This window comes from Diceros bicornis, chromosome 4 (genome assembly GCF_020826845.1).
Source record: "Diceros bicornis minor isolate mBicDic1 chromosome 4, mDicBic1.mat.cur, whole genome shotgun sequence".
Taxonomy (NCBI): domain Eukaryota; kingdom Metazoa; phylum Chordata; class Mammalia; order Perissodactyla; family Rhinocerotidae; genus Diceros; species Diceros bicornis.
Window position 1 is genome coordinate 51,833,143 of NC_080743.1, and position 13,997 is coordinate 51,847,139.

At 39.8% G+C, this 13,997-nt stretch overlaps 1 protein-coding gene across 1 annotated transcript in view; it reads right to left on the reverse strand.

The window, feature by feature from the left end:
* NOTCH2 (notch receptor 2) overlaps positions 1–13,997 on the reverse strand; it is a 155,458-nt gene that overhangs the window by 17,755 nt on the left and 123,706 nt on the right. Inside the window, exons 18-23 of the mRNA XM_058538926.1 lie at positions 10,645–10,873; positions 9,674–9,875; positions 8,192–8,345; positions 7,621–7,805; positions 5,867–5,999; positions 566–802 (exon numbers count right to left, since the gene is read on the reverse strand). Coding sequence (XP_058394909.1) covers positions 566–802; positions 5,867–5,999; positions 7,621–7,805; positions 8,192–8,345; positions 9,674–9,875; positions 10,645–10,873 — 1,140 coding nt within the window. The remainder of the gene's footprint in view (positions 1–565; positions 803–5,866; positions 6,000–7,620; positions 7,806–8,191; positions 8,346–9,673; positions 9,876–10,644; positions 10,874–13,997) is intronic.

Consider the following 13,997-nt stretch of genomic DNA (forward strand, 5'->3'; position numbering starts at 1 on the left):
GAAGGTCACAGTGGTAGGGGCTACCCAGTAACTCAAGTCATTACATGCCAGGGAGGCAGAGTTAGATATAAGGTTCCTAAAAACAAGATGTTATTTTGCTCAGATGAAAAGAGTTCTGTGGACAGAATTCTCGGTGACAGTAGCACAACACTGTGAATGTACTTAATACCACTGAACCATACACTTAAAAATAGTGAAGATGGTAAACTTTATGTTATGTGTGTTTTACCACGTTATTGTGGTAAAACATGTTATTGTGTATAAAACATGTTGTTTTGCTCAACTACTCCCAACATTCTATTTCTTTTCTCTATATTTTTGCTCCAGTATGATATAATCAATGTATAACAAAAGAAAGCGTCTCTCAGGAAAAAGAAAAGATAGAGATTGATTATAATATCCATGGAGCACAGATCCAAGAAAAGCTTGGGCCCTTGAATAAGGGTGGTCTAGTTTTTCACAAATAAGAAAAGCTTCACTTCGGTCTGGGACGTGTATACAGGGCCCATCTCCTCACTAAAAGCCCCCTCGGAGGCAGAGTGGCCCAGGGGCTGGAGAGGCTCACCGGTGAAGGCACTGCGGCAGACACAGAGGTAGTCATTGGTGAGCTGTATGCAGTCCAGGCTGCCCTCAGAGCTGCAGGGGCTGGAAAGGCACTCGTTGATGTCCCCCTCACACCGCTCTCCAGCAAAGCCAGGCAAGCAGCGACAACTGTAGCCTCCAATCCTATCCACACACTGACCACCATGAAGGCAGTGGGGACCCCCAGCACAGTCATCAATGTTCTCTTCACAAAGCAGGCCTGGAGGAAAACGAGGAAAGAGAGAGAATTATGACAACCCTTGGAACACTGCTTTCCAGCAGGGAGAGCCATCCTTGTTGGCACTTTCACAATTAATCAAGTTATACTCCTCAGTCTGTAGTGGGACCTTTTGGGTCGGGCAGGGCAAAGCACACTCTTGATCCATAACAGTTGCCATCTTCTTGGCGACCAGTAAGGCAAAGGAAAGGGTATGCTTAGGGCTTCACATGGACTCACCCAAACAACCAATGAAGCCTTCTCCTATGGATTAGCTAGTATTGTTTGTCCCACCCGAGAGACAAAACACTGGACCTCAAGAGAGACTCAGCAATTTTTCATTAATTTATCCATTTGAATTCAAAATATAAAAACAGTTCAAAAGACAATATAGCAAGAAATCACAGATTACAAATATGTAAAAATATTGATAAGAATTGGAATTAAATTTGACTGATGTATTTTTCTAAGTTTTATACCCACTGATTTTTTTCTGTAAAATAGTGTAAGTGCACTAGTTTCTTTTCTTTCTTTTTTTTGGATGAGGAAGATTCGCCTTGAGCTAACATCTATTGCCAATCTTCCTCTATTTTGTATGTGAGCTGCCATCACAGCATGGCCACTGATAGATGAGTGGTGTAGGTCCGCGCCCAGGAACCAAACCTGGGCCACCGAAGCGGAGTGCACCAAACCTAACCAATAAGCCACTGTGGCTGGCCCACTAGTTTCTTATTTTAAAAAAAAAAGAGGGAAAATATCCTGCTGAGAGCTCAAAGATTATTCCATTTAAAACAGAACTCATTTAATGTACTAGTATGAATATCTGTAAACAGTTTTGAGAAAGAAACTAAAGAAATCAATGACTATTCTAGAAATGATTCTATGATTAATTCAAAAAATTACAAAAGAAAGGAAAACGGTTCTGTAGTCCTACCACTTGCATTTGTAACATACACTAATATAAGCAAGACTATTAAAAAAGAAAAAGAAAAATGTAAGAAAAGGCCTCATTTTCAATAGCAATAGCAAAAGATAAAATAGGAATAATCTTAACAAGAAATGTACTACACCTATATGAAAACTTTAAAAGAGTCCTGAAAGGCACAAAAGGAGACTTGAATAAATGAAAAGACACTATGATTTGGTTAGGAAGACTCCTCATCAGAAAGATGTCAGTTTTCTCTACACAAATTTATCAATTTAATGTGACCCCAACAAAAAAATGCCAACAGGATGTTTTTAACAGACAATCCAATTCTAAAATTGTATGGAAAAATAAACTATAATCATAGCCTGGAAAACCCTGAAAAAAGAAGATCCATAATAATTAAAACAGAGTGGGCCGGCCCGGTGGCTTAGCGATTAAGTGCGCGTGCTCCGCTACTGGCGGCCCAGGTTCGGATCCCGGGCGCGCACCGACGCACCGCTTCTCTGGCCATGCTGAGGCCGCGTCCCACATACAGCAACTAGAAGGATGTGCAACTATGACATACAACTATCTACTGGGGCTTTGGGGAAAAAAACGAGGAGGATTGGCAATAGATGTTAGCTCAGAGCTGGTCTTCCTCAGCAAAAAGAGGAGGATTAGCATGGATGTTAGCTCAGGGCTGATCTTCCTCACACACACACACAAAAAAATTAAAACAGAGTGGTAATGATAAATTAATAGAACAAAAAAGAAAGTCCAGAAAAACACCCAAATACACATGGGAATTTAGAATTTGATAAAAGGGCCATTTCGAATTATTGTATCAAAGATCAAATATTCAGTAAATTGTGTTGGGACAAATCAGTAGCCATCTGGAAAAAGTGCTCCAGTATTCTAATACTTGAAGAAAATATGGGACATTTCCCTTATAATCTTAGAGTGTAGAAGGAGTGGCTGACTAGGATTCAAAATCCAGAAGCCATTAAAAAGACTGATAAATTCAACCTGATTAAAAATAAAAAGCTCTGCATTTAAAAAATCACCATAAAGAAAAGCAAAAAGCAAAAAAATATATATTGGGAATATATTTACATTTTGTATTATAGACAGCTAATCTGTGTAAAATATTAAGAACAATGTAATGAAAAGAAAGGATACAGAGATAAAGAGAGAAACCGCAGAAAAAGGAAAACCAAATGACTCTTAAATGAAAATATGTTCATTCACATTGAGAAGCCAGTATGCTAATACATTGCAATTCAGAAATATCAGTCAAAATTACAAATGCATATATTCTCTAATCCAGCAATTCCATTTCTGAAAATTTATTCTACAAATACACTTATATACATGCAAGACTACCTAAATTTCTATCACCAGGGCATTGGTTAAATAAAATATGGTAGGCTCATAAAAGGGAATTCTGCAGGGTAAAAAAAATTAAGGAAGTTCTATATTTTGATATGAAAATGTCTCCAATTAAGTAAAAAAAAAATCAAGTGCAAAAGACCGTGTCTAATATTCTATCTTCACAGTAAGAATTGGAGTAAATAAAATAATCTCTGTATTTGGCTTCTATACACATAAAGAAATTCTGAAGGATACATTTAAAAAAAACTCTAGAAACATACACAAAAAAACAAAAAAAAGTGGTGGTTACTTGCTCTGGGAGAGAGAACTAGGTATGGGAGAAGGGGGATGGGAAGGAGACTTTTCACTGTATGCTTTTTCTCTGTGTGTGTGTGTAAAATTCTGGACCACATGCATATATTACCTATTTACAAACTAAATAAAAAACAAGAAACTAAAAATAAACAAAACCAGTATGTGCTCCCACTCTCATAGAATATTTGGTATTTAGAGACTGCTAGTAAAATGAACATAGATGCCTATCCTCCCATCAATATGGAATCAGCAGTAATAGACAGATCTATCAAGTGAGAATGAGCTCAATCTCAGCCTGAAGCAAAGTAGGAGGGAAGGCAGAGCTGTTACAGTTAGCCCTTGACCTGGGAACTGGAGGCGTCTCCAGACCAAGATCCAAAGCTCAGGAGTATAGGAATAAAAACATATCATTGTGGTAACTCTCACCTTGAGGTTACAGGACTTGAGAGTCTCCTGGAATGTTCACCAATGGCCAGAGAAGTCAAGCCAGGAGAAATAAATAGCACTCTACATACCTAACCAAGCATACATAGTATAACAACTCAATGAATCCTAAGTATGATAAACTCAAAGAGATCCACACCTACACATATCATAAACAAACTGTCAAAAGACAAAGAGAGAATTTTGAAAATACCAAGAGAGAAGCAACTTATCACGTGCAAGGGATCGTCAATTAGGTTAACAGCTGATTTCTCATTTAAAAAAAAACATGGAGGGGGCTGGCCCAGGGGCGAAGTGGATAAGTGCACATGCTCCACTTTGACGGCCCAGGGTTTGCAGGTTCGGACCCCAGGCGTGCACCGATGCGCTGTTTGTCAAGGCATGCTGTGGCGGCGTCCCATATACAGTAGAGGAAGATGGGCACAGATGTTAGCCCAGGGCCAATCTTCCTCAGCAAAAAAAGGAGGATTGGCATTGGATGTTAGCTCAGGGCTAATCTTCCTCACAAAAACAAAAAAAAACATGGAGGTCAAAAAGCATATTCAAAGTGCTAAAAGAAAAAGATTGTCAATAATAATAGCAAAACTATTGTTTAAACCATCTTTAACATGTGGTTAGAAGAGAGTAATTTTGTTGCCTTATGAAATGGTCCATTCTAGGATTGACATCTCTAATCAATAAAAAGTTTATGGGATGGCAGAGATTTTAGTGTTCAATGAATATCCATGTGCTCTCCCACATTTCCCAGTTGCCCTTGGAGTCAGGTTGAGACCATTTTACTAATTCTGGCCAACATACTATGAGCAATAGTGATGGGTGTCACTTCTAGACAGAGGAAGTGAAAGGTGCTGCATGAGCCTACAAGTCTGTCTCTCTTCCCCTGCTGTGGAGGCCTTGGAGGCCAAGTGCTTCAAACCACATTTCTAAAACAGAGAGAAAGGTAGTCCAACACACTCAGACTTTGGGTAACAACAACAAAAAAACGTTGTGTCAAGCCACTGAGATTTGAGGTTTAATTTGCTACCTCAGAATTGTAGCTTGTCCTAAACAGTACAATTATTCAAAGGAACAAACTAATAATGAATTGAAATTGACTTCTAGTTCTCTTTCAACTATTGATTTCTAGAGCAGAGAACAACTCTCCTTTTCACGGGACTAATCTTGAAATATTTAAAGACTGTTTCTCTTCAGTTTTCTCTTCCCCTTTAACCTCATTGCTCAATAACTAGCCTACCAGTGGGGTACTCTTCTATTTTACTTTAGCCAAACTCTGAACTCAAGTAAGGTAAATTCTCAAAATTCACTTACACAAAGGTCTAAGACAGTATAACTACTTCCATGACATTCTACTCTCTTTGACACTGAGAATGAATTTTCCACCACTGTAGATGGCCTCTTACATTTTTTTCACAGGCTGCTCAGAGCAGGTACCAATATGACTACATCTCTTCTAAGAAACAATACTCCAAGCTCTTTCCAGGAGATTGTTTGGAGGCAGGAACAATGCCCATAGCAGAACGATGGCTCTACCATTCGCAGTCTCAGGTTGCATCTCACTCAGCCTTACTGCAATTCTTAGTTACAGCCTTAGGCCCTTAGTCTCCTCCCCTGGGCTTATGAAAATAGGCAAATGTTTTCATTTCATTCATTCCCCCACCTATGGAGGCAAGACTTGGCAAGTTAAAAAAATATATATAAGCTGGTAAATGTGAATTATTTATTCAAGAGGCCACTGAGTGGTTTTCGCTTGAAGCACCAAGAAATCTTGCTGACCAGGCAAATTTTGTTGCAACATTTTATCATTTCCACATTCTGTGTTTCATGGAACATAATATGTCAACAACAACCAGACAGAACTGAGAACGTGAGTCAGAACATCAGAGTTAGGCAAGAGATGAGAGAATAAAATGGCTTGAATTACCAGGATTCAGAACTAAATGCTTGATTTTTTAAAACCCCCTCAACACTAAAAATGGATTTATAACTTAGAGAATGCCCCGGAGGGAGGACAGCTGAGGCTGATCTCATACCCCGAGTGCCTGGTGGGCAGGAGCACTTGAAATGGTTCACAAGGTCGATACAGGTGCCTCCATTCTGGCATGGCTGATTCTGGCACTCATCCACTTCATACTCACAATTGACACCCTGATATCCTGGGACACACTGTCAGGAGCAAACAAAGAGGACAAGAAATATTGGAGCATTGTTGGAAACAGACCATGAGAACAAATGATATCTGGAATGTTGCTGGGACCCTTCTGCACCCCCACCCAGCTCTTGTGTGCTTCTCTGGCATCACCACACACCCTACTCATCATCTTATGCAGGGGCACCTTGCAGCTCGCTGGCACTTACCTCTTCCAGCTGAAAAAGCCACTTTAAAGGGAAGGCAAGGACTAAACATTCTGAGGACATTTCAGGTGTGACCCCTGGGCAAAATTTCTGTTCCCGTGTGCAAGTTTTCCTATCTTTTAAAATATGCATTCTTTTGTATGTGATGAAGACCCTATGACTCAGTCAAATGGTATGTGTGGATCGTCATAAAGACACTGCATTTACTGATCTCCAGATTCAGGAAACTACATGCATGAGTGAGAAACTGGTTGAGATAAGGGTAAGGGCAGGGGGAGGTAGGCCAGCTGGCTGTGATAGATGTAGGGGTTCGAGGAATTTCAAGGTCGATCAAAGAAGAAGATATTGACCATGAGGCAGCTTTATTTGAGCAATGCTTTGACAGGTTTGCAAGTGGGAGAAGTGTCTCACAACATGAGATCGCCTGGAGTAGGGAAGGAGGGTAAGGAGAGGAAGGCAAGTGAACTCCAAGGGAAGGGAGTAGCAGAGAGGGGGCTTACATGTTTGGTGATGTCACTCAGCAGAGTCTCACCCAGGCCAGAGTCTCTGGGTCAGGGAGCTCTGAAAGGCAGCAGTGGCTTAGGGTCTTTATGTCCTGGGGCTTATCTTATCTATGGCTAGCAGATATTGGGTACAGTTTTGCAGAATATACAAAGCAGGTAGGCTCTAAATGGCTAAAAATCTGCTTATTAGGGCTATGTTTAAAATAATTGGATGTGTAAAAATTTGAGTTTTGTGTCAGTGGCTTCTGAGTTAACAGGTCCTAGCCTGCTGCGAAGAAATAAATAACCTAGGGGCCAAAATACAGAGGCCATCTTTAGCTCATTCATGAGAAGTAGAGAGGCAAAGCTTTTCTCAGTGTTGCTTGGTGACTTGAACTGGTATCAAATTCATGTCTCTTGACATGGTGTTTTGTTAACATCTTGCTCTAACTATTATCAGCCCAGACATTAAGAAGATAGTGATATACCCCTTAAAAGACACACACTTCCCCAAATATACATATGTAACACTTAGTATGATGCTACACGGGACAGACTGAGCAACATTATTGAGAGAACTATTGATCAATGACTGTATACAAAGATGACATGGGTCAAAGGGACACTCCTCAAAGTGGCTTCTCCTATCTCAGCTGCTATTCAGGGAAGTACCAGGGGCCACTGGTCTGGATGGGCCTGTGAAATGCACTCTGGTAGTGAATGTTGAATCCTGGAGGCAACCGTGTGGAAGTGTGATGGTTCCATACCTCTAAAAAATTTATTGTACAGGACTGAAAGAAACAGTGATTAGTAAACACTGTAATGGTGATTGGTAAAAAAAATCTGTAAATTGTAAAAATAAGACATAAGCAGCTAAATTCAATATGCTAGTGTTCACAATAGTTGCAACATCTTCTGGAGGTCTCTGACCTCTGCTCACTCTTACTTACCTCACATCTATATCCGCCAATGAAGTCACTGCAGGTGGCTCCATGCTGGCAGGGATTGGACGAGCACTCATTGAGCTGCTCCTCACAGTAGCTCCCACTGTAGCCCAGGGGGCACTGGCAGTGATGTGAGTTGCCGGCACTGATACAGATACCTGAGTGCTGGCACAAGCGGTCAACGGGCACCCCTGGAAACCCAGTGGAGGAAGAAACATCACAGAACGGCACACAACACATCAGGTTCAGACCAACTAATGCACAAAGTAATCAAAGCCCGTTGACAAATCAAATTTTATTCTTATCTAGTTCATGACTCTCAGCACCAGATTTGTATTGAAAATAAACAAGCTCTGGAAGTAAAATATGCCTTCGTTTCATTTCAAATACATTTCTTTTTGGAATCTCTAAACCTGTCCTCTGCCCTTTCATCTTCTGTCTCAGACCCTTTCTCCAGGGCCTTGTCCATCCACTACTGTCCTCCCTTCCCTCTTACCCCACAACAGCAATTTCTGCCCTCAAATGCCACTGGTCAGTCAGTACTTCAGGGAATGACCCTTCAAGGGGCAGAGCTCACCTCTGCGGTCAGCCGCCACCTCACAGGAGACGTTGGGCACGTCACAGTAAGCACCAGTCCATCCAGACGGACACAGGCACCGGGACTCTGCTTTTTCCTGAATGCAAGTACCTTGGTTTTTACATGGAGACCGATTACAAAGGTTCACCAGGGTCTGAAACAGAGGCATACACATACATCAACATTCAAATCCAGAAACGAAGAAAGCGGATTACACGGCATTCTAAGAAATTAAAGGAAAGCACACTAATTAATCAAAAAAAAAACACCTCTCACCCAAGCCTTAAACTAGATCCAGTGTTCCCAAGTAATCTAATCATTTCATATAGTCTAATTCCTCTTGGCTCTGCTATTTAAAAAGTTCTTACAGAGAGGTGTAAGACTTTAAGGCAGCCCAGTAGGTTAAGTTATTCTCTGTATCATGATTATGTCTAGATATCTGGCCACCCTGAAGGGCTAAAAAATAAGAGTTCAAGCTGTCAGACAGGCCTATAACTCCCATGCTAATCCCGTGTGAGGAATCCACCTGGCTCTTGATCAAATCTGTCTGTGGTGAATATGAGTAAAAGGACTTAAAGCCTGTTAATAAACTTACAAACTATCAAAGAACTTATTTGGAGGGAAGAAAAATCAGGCTTATGAAAAACATGAAGCAGAGAGTGCAAGCAAGACTAGCACTTTCTCCATAACTCATATGTGGTGGCTTGGCCCCTGCAGAGATGAAGGTCACACTTACCATACAGACTGTGAAAGAAGGGGCCAGGGGGAAGGGGAGAGTGCTTGCACTTGCAATCTCACACTGAGAATAAGCAGGAGCCCCATGAAGAATGTCCTCCTGATCCTCAGAATCAGCAACAAGCTGTCTAACATGCAGAGGTGGTCATGTGCATATCCAATACAGCGATAAGCCTTACTGGAGTGCACCCTTAAGGCTGGTTAAATTTGGCCATTTATTCCTAAATTCTTTGGAGTTCTGTTATTCTATATTCTAGCATTGTTTAAGAGGTAAAGTATCATAGAATTAAACACAACGCTGTTTGGTATGTAAACCTTTGTCCCTCTGGGACTCAGTTTCTTCTTCCATGAAATGAAAGGCTAGACTAATTGGCTCAAAGGGGCCCTTCCATCCTAAGAGTCTATGAAAATGTATATTTACATATTTGAATTTAAAAGATATGTGAATAGCTAGGTTTTTAGAATGTTACAACATTGTAAGACATGATAATTATTATCTTCTTAGATGTTGTATCTGAACTTTGAAGATTTTCTCTTGATTGTTCTTTGATTGTTATCCGTATAATCTTGCCAGTGTCACCATTTTGGAACCTACCAGCTATTAAGAAGTTACCCAGACTTATTCAGCGGCATCCCTGAGACCCAGAGTTTTTTCTTTTAGGAGGGGCTTATTCTGCCTACAAAAGGAATAGGTGTAATACTCAGCTACTCTGAGGGAGCTGAGTGAATGGGATGGAATTTAATTACCTGACAGTTTTTCCCAGTGTAGCCCAAGGGGCAGGTACAGCGGTAGGTACCCAGGCCATCAACACATATTCCTTCATTCAGGCAGGGATGAGAGTTGCATTCATTGATCTCATGGAGGCAGAAGGAACCAGTGAAGCCCACAGGGCACAAGCAAGAGAAGGAGTTAATCCCATCGACACATGTGCCACCATTGAAACAAGAGCTAAGAAGCAAACAGGGAGAGCAACATCAGCTATGTAATCTGGTTCCTCTGACCAGCTCCTTAAAAAAGTAGGGTTCTTGGAATTTAAGATGTTACAGAGGCAAATACTCCTGAGCACCCCAAACTCCTACATCCAGTCAATTTTACCTTTTTCCAAACTAGACTGGGTGCCAATTATCCAGAGTCCCAGATTCCTTTCCACAAAAAAAAAGCTTAGAGGAGTAGTTCAAAGGGTGAGCTTATTAGAGATTCCTAAAGAAAGTGAAGGTTTCCAGGTTTTACTCATTCCTTCTATAGTTTTCCATGTATCATATTTCAAAGTCAATTTAATTTATAAGAAATGTGCTAAATAAAAAGCTCTTGACTCTCGATTTCTTTATGAAAGAGAAACAGAAAAAAAAAGAAACAAACCTCTCAGAAATTACTTAAAGAGTGATGACAAATCTGCAAAGAAATAGGAATTTTTAAATTGTCAACTGAAATGAACAAGAGACAAAGAGAAGAAGGGAACAGAATTACAGCTCTTTCTGTTCCGTAAGCAAGAAATAAATGATGATCCATCCCACTAAGCTTTTCAACCTCCAAGCTTTGACCTGCTGACTACATGTCTACAAGGAATCAGGCACGGAGCAACAGGAGATGATTGTGGAATGGGACCCAAGTGGATGCCTTATCCCTGCCCCACAATCCCAGTATTGTGCTCTGTAGTTTCCTCCCCTTTCTCCCTTTTTCCATAAGACACTGGCGCCTGAGTGCATGGGTTGCTTACCTCTCAGTGCACTCGTCGATGTTGTTCTCACAGTGGACTCCATCAAATCCTGCCTGGCACTTGCAAGTGTAACTGTTGACATAGTCGGAACAGGTCCCTCCATTCTTACAGGGTTCACTCAGACACTCATTCATGTCTGTCTGACACTTATCCCCAATGAAGCCGGGAAGGCATAGGCAGGAGAAAGCATTCACTCCATCTACACAGGAACCTCCATTCTGGCAAGGATCTAAGCCATTACACACAAGAATTAGAGCTCTGAAAAGTTGCATCAGTTTAATCTTAGACTCATAAAGGTGAGTGACCAGAACAGAGTCACGCTAAGAATAGCAACAATTCTGACTTTTCTGTACTTGTACTTTTCTTTCTATTTTGCACTGAATCCTCTATTTATGAAAATGAATGGAATAACACTCACCTGAGATTCTTAACCTGTTTGATAATTGAAATGAACTTTACATAAACCACTAACAGTTTTGCAAAATTAAGAGTCATAAAACTTGCATTGGTCCCCTAAACGTTTGCAAGTCAAATATGTGCCCCCAACACACAGAAACTGAAATACCAGTAAAGATTTTCAAAAGGTATATGTGGTGGTAGAGTGGGTGGGGTAGGATAGAATACATATCAGCCCCCTGTGCTGATCCATCTTTCTTTCTTTTCTTTTCCCTCCCTTTCTCGGTTTTTTTGTTTTAGATTTAGGTAGAATTGGGAAACAAAGTTGTTTTTGTTTTTTTTTCATTTTAAATATCACATAGCTCAATCTTAGAAGACTTTACACTTATAGCAACTAATCAACAAATTTTGAGCTACTATTGTGGATGGTCCTCTGCAATACAGATGGCATACAAATCAGAACAAGAAAAACGATGTAGCTCCTGCTCTTAAGGACCTTAAAATATAATTACAAAGACAGGTCATAAACATAAAAAGAAAACGAAACACCAGGTGGGTAATGTATCCTCTAATTTATAAGATAGATATTTAATGTACCTATTCATGTATTAGGCTCATTTCATTCTAAAGCTCATCTGCAATCTCCACTGGACCAATGGTAAAAATCATATTATCCCTTCTTGTACACAGTACCTAGCTACTGTAATTTCCATCTTTCATGAAACTCACCATAATTTACTGAATTATTTTAAACTAATTGTCAATATTGCTAGTCCTACTTCAAATAGGAAAAATTTTAAAATACTGAAAATTTTGACTGATACACTAACTAATGTGGGAAAGGAATCCAAATAGTTTGATCCCACTCCCTTAAATTTCTCCATCAATTGTACCTTGGACATATTTTTTTCCCTATTTGTCACACAATGTTGACATTATTTGTCTACATGTCTTTCTTTCCTAACAGACTATGAGTTTCATGAATGTAATGACTGGGTTTTATTTCTCTTGGCACTGCCAGGACCTAGTTTGGTCCGTTCGGATGATGATGTGAAATTATATATGCTGTGAATTAAGGTGCCATTATTCTTAATGCATTGTGATAACTTCATTTAAAGTTTAATGCTTTAATCACCACACAAGTAACTGAGTACTGGTAAGTACTGAGTACATCACAGGCATATGATGAAACTATGAAGCTGGGGAAAGAACCACCAGAAAGAAGTAGGCAGAACAATCCCTAGAGTTTATGCTAGGCTGAGACTAGCTCATGCTCATGCATGCCAGCCAGAATGAAAAGACCTCCTGACATGTGTGGCACTGAGTAGACCCTCAGAGAGTGCTGTCTCAGTAGTGAGCCATTTTAGCCCTGGACTAAAAGCTATTCTGGACCCACCTAACAAATCTTGAAGAAAAGACTCAAAAGGATCAAACTGTTTCCAAATAATCCCTAAACAAAGCTTAAAAAAACTTCAGGGGCCGGCCTGGAGGCATAGTGGCATGCTCCGCTTCGACGGCCCAGGGTTCGTGGGTTCAGATCCCAGCGGACCTATGCACTGCTCATCAAGCCATGCTGTGGCAGCCTTCCACATAAAAAAAAAAGGAAGAGGGCCGCCCCATGGCATAGCGGTTAAGTGCGCATGCTCCGCTGCTGGTGGTCCGGGGTTGGATCCCGGGCACGCACCAATGCACTGCTTGTCAAGCCACGCTGTGGCGGCATCCCATATAAAGTGGAGGAAGATAGGCACAGATGTTAGCCCAGGGCCAGTCTTCCTCAGCAAAAAGAGGGGGATTGGCATGGATGTTAGCTCAGGGCTGATCTTCCTCACAAAAAAAAAAAGAAGATGGGCACAGATGTTAGCTCAGGGCCAATCTTCCTCACCAAAAAAAAAAAAAAAAAAACACACACACTTCAAAGATTTTTTTTTTTAATCTAGCATCCAATCAAAAATTACCAGGTAGACAAAGAAGCAGAAAATACACGTCATGATGAAGAAAAAAATTATCAATAGAAACAGACCCAGGAATTTCCCACATGGTAAAATTAGTGTGGGGACAATAAAACAACTATGATAAATATACTCCATATATTAAAGAAGGAGAAGAAAGTACGAACATGACAAGGAGAGAGAGATAAAGTTATAAGGAAGACTCAAATCAAACTTCTAGAGATAAAAATACAATATCTGAGAGGAAAAAATGTACTGGATGGGATTAACAACAAACAAAACAATATAGAGGAAATGATTAGTGACCTTGAAAATATAGCAAAATATCTTCAAATAATAAAATAATCTAAAATGAAACACTGACAGAAAAAACTCCAAAAAATAAGTAAAACAGAGCATTGGTGAATAGAGGGACAACTTCAAGCAATATAAAAAATGTATAATGAAAGTTATAAAGGGGGGCAAAAAGGTTTTGAAAAAATAGTGGTTGAATATTTTCCAAATAATGGTTGAATATTTTCCAAATTTGGACCCATATATCTAAAAAGGTCAATGAACCCCAGACAGAAGAAACATGAAGAACACTATATGGGGCATATAACCAAACTGCTAAAAATCAGTGGAAAGAGAATATCTTAAATGTGGCCATAGGAGAGAGAAACAAATACAAGAATTATAGCAGATTCTCTTCAGAAATAATGCAGGGTAGAAAACAATAGAAAGATGATTTTAAAATGCTGGAGAGCACTTTAAAAGTTAACTTAGAATTCTACTCCCTATGAAAATATCTTTGAAAACTAAGGCAAAATAAAAACCTTTTCAGACATATAAAAGCAGAAAGAATTAATCACTAGGAGATAAGCACTACAAGAAATATTAAAGGAATTTCTTCAGACAGAAGGAAAATGATACCTGATGGAAATGTAGACCTACACTAAAAGAACAAAAAACACCAGGAACTATAAATATATAGATAAATATAAAGACTTTTAAATTATTTTTTAAATT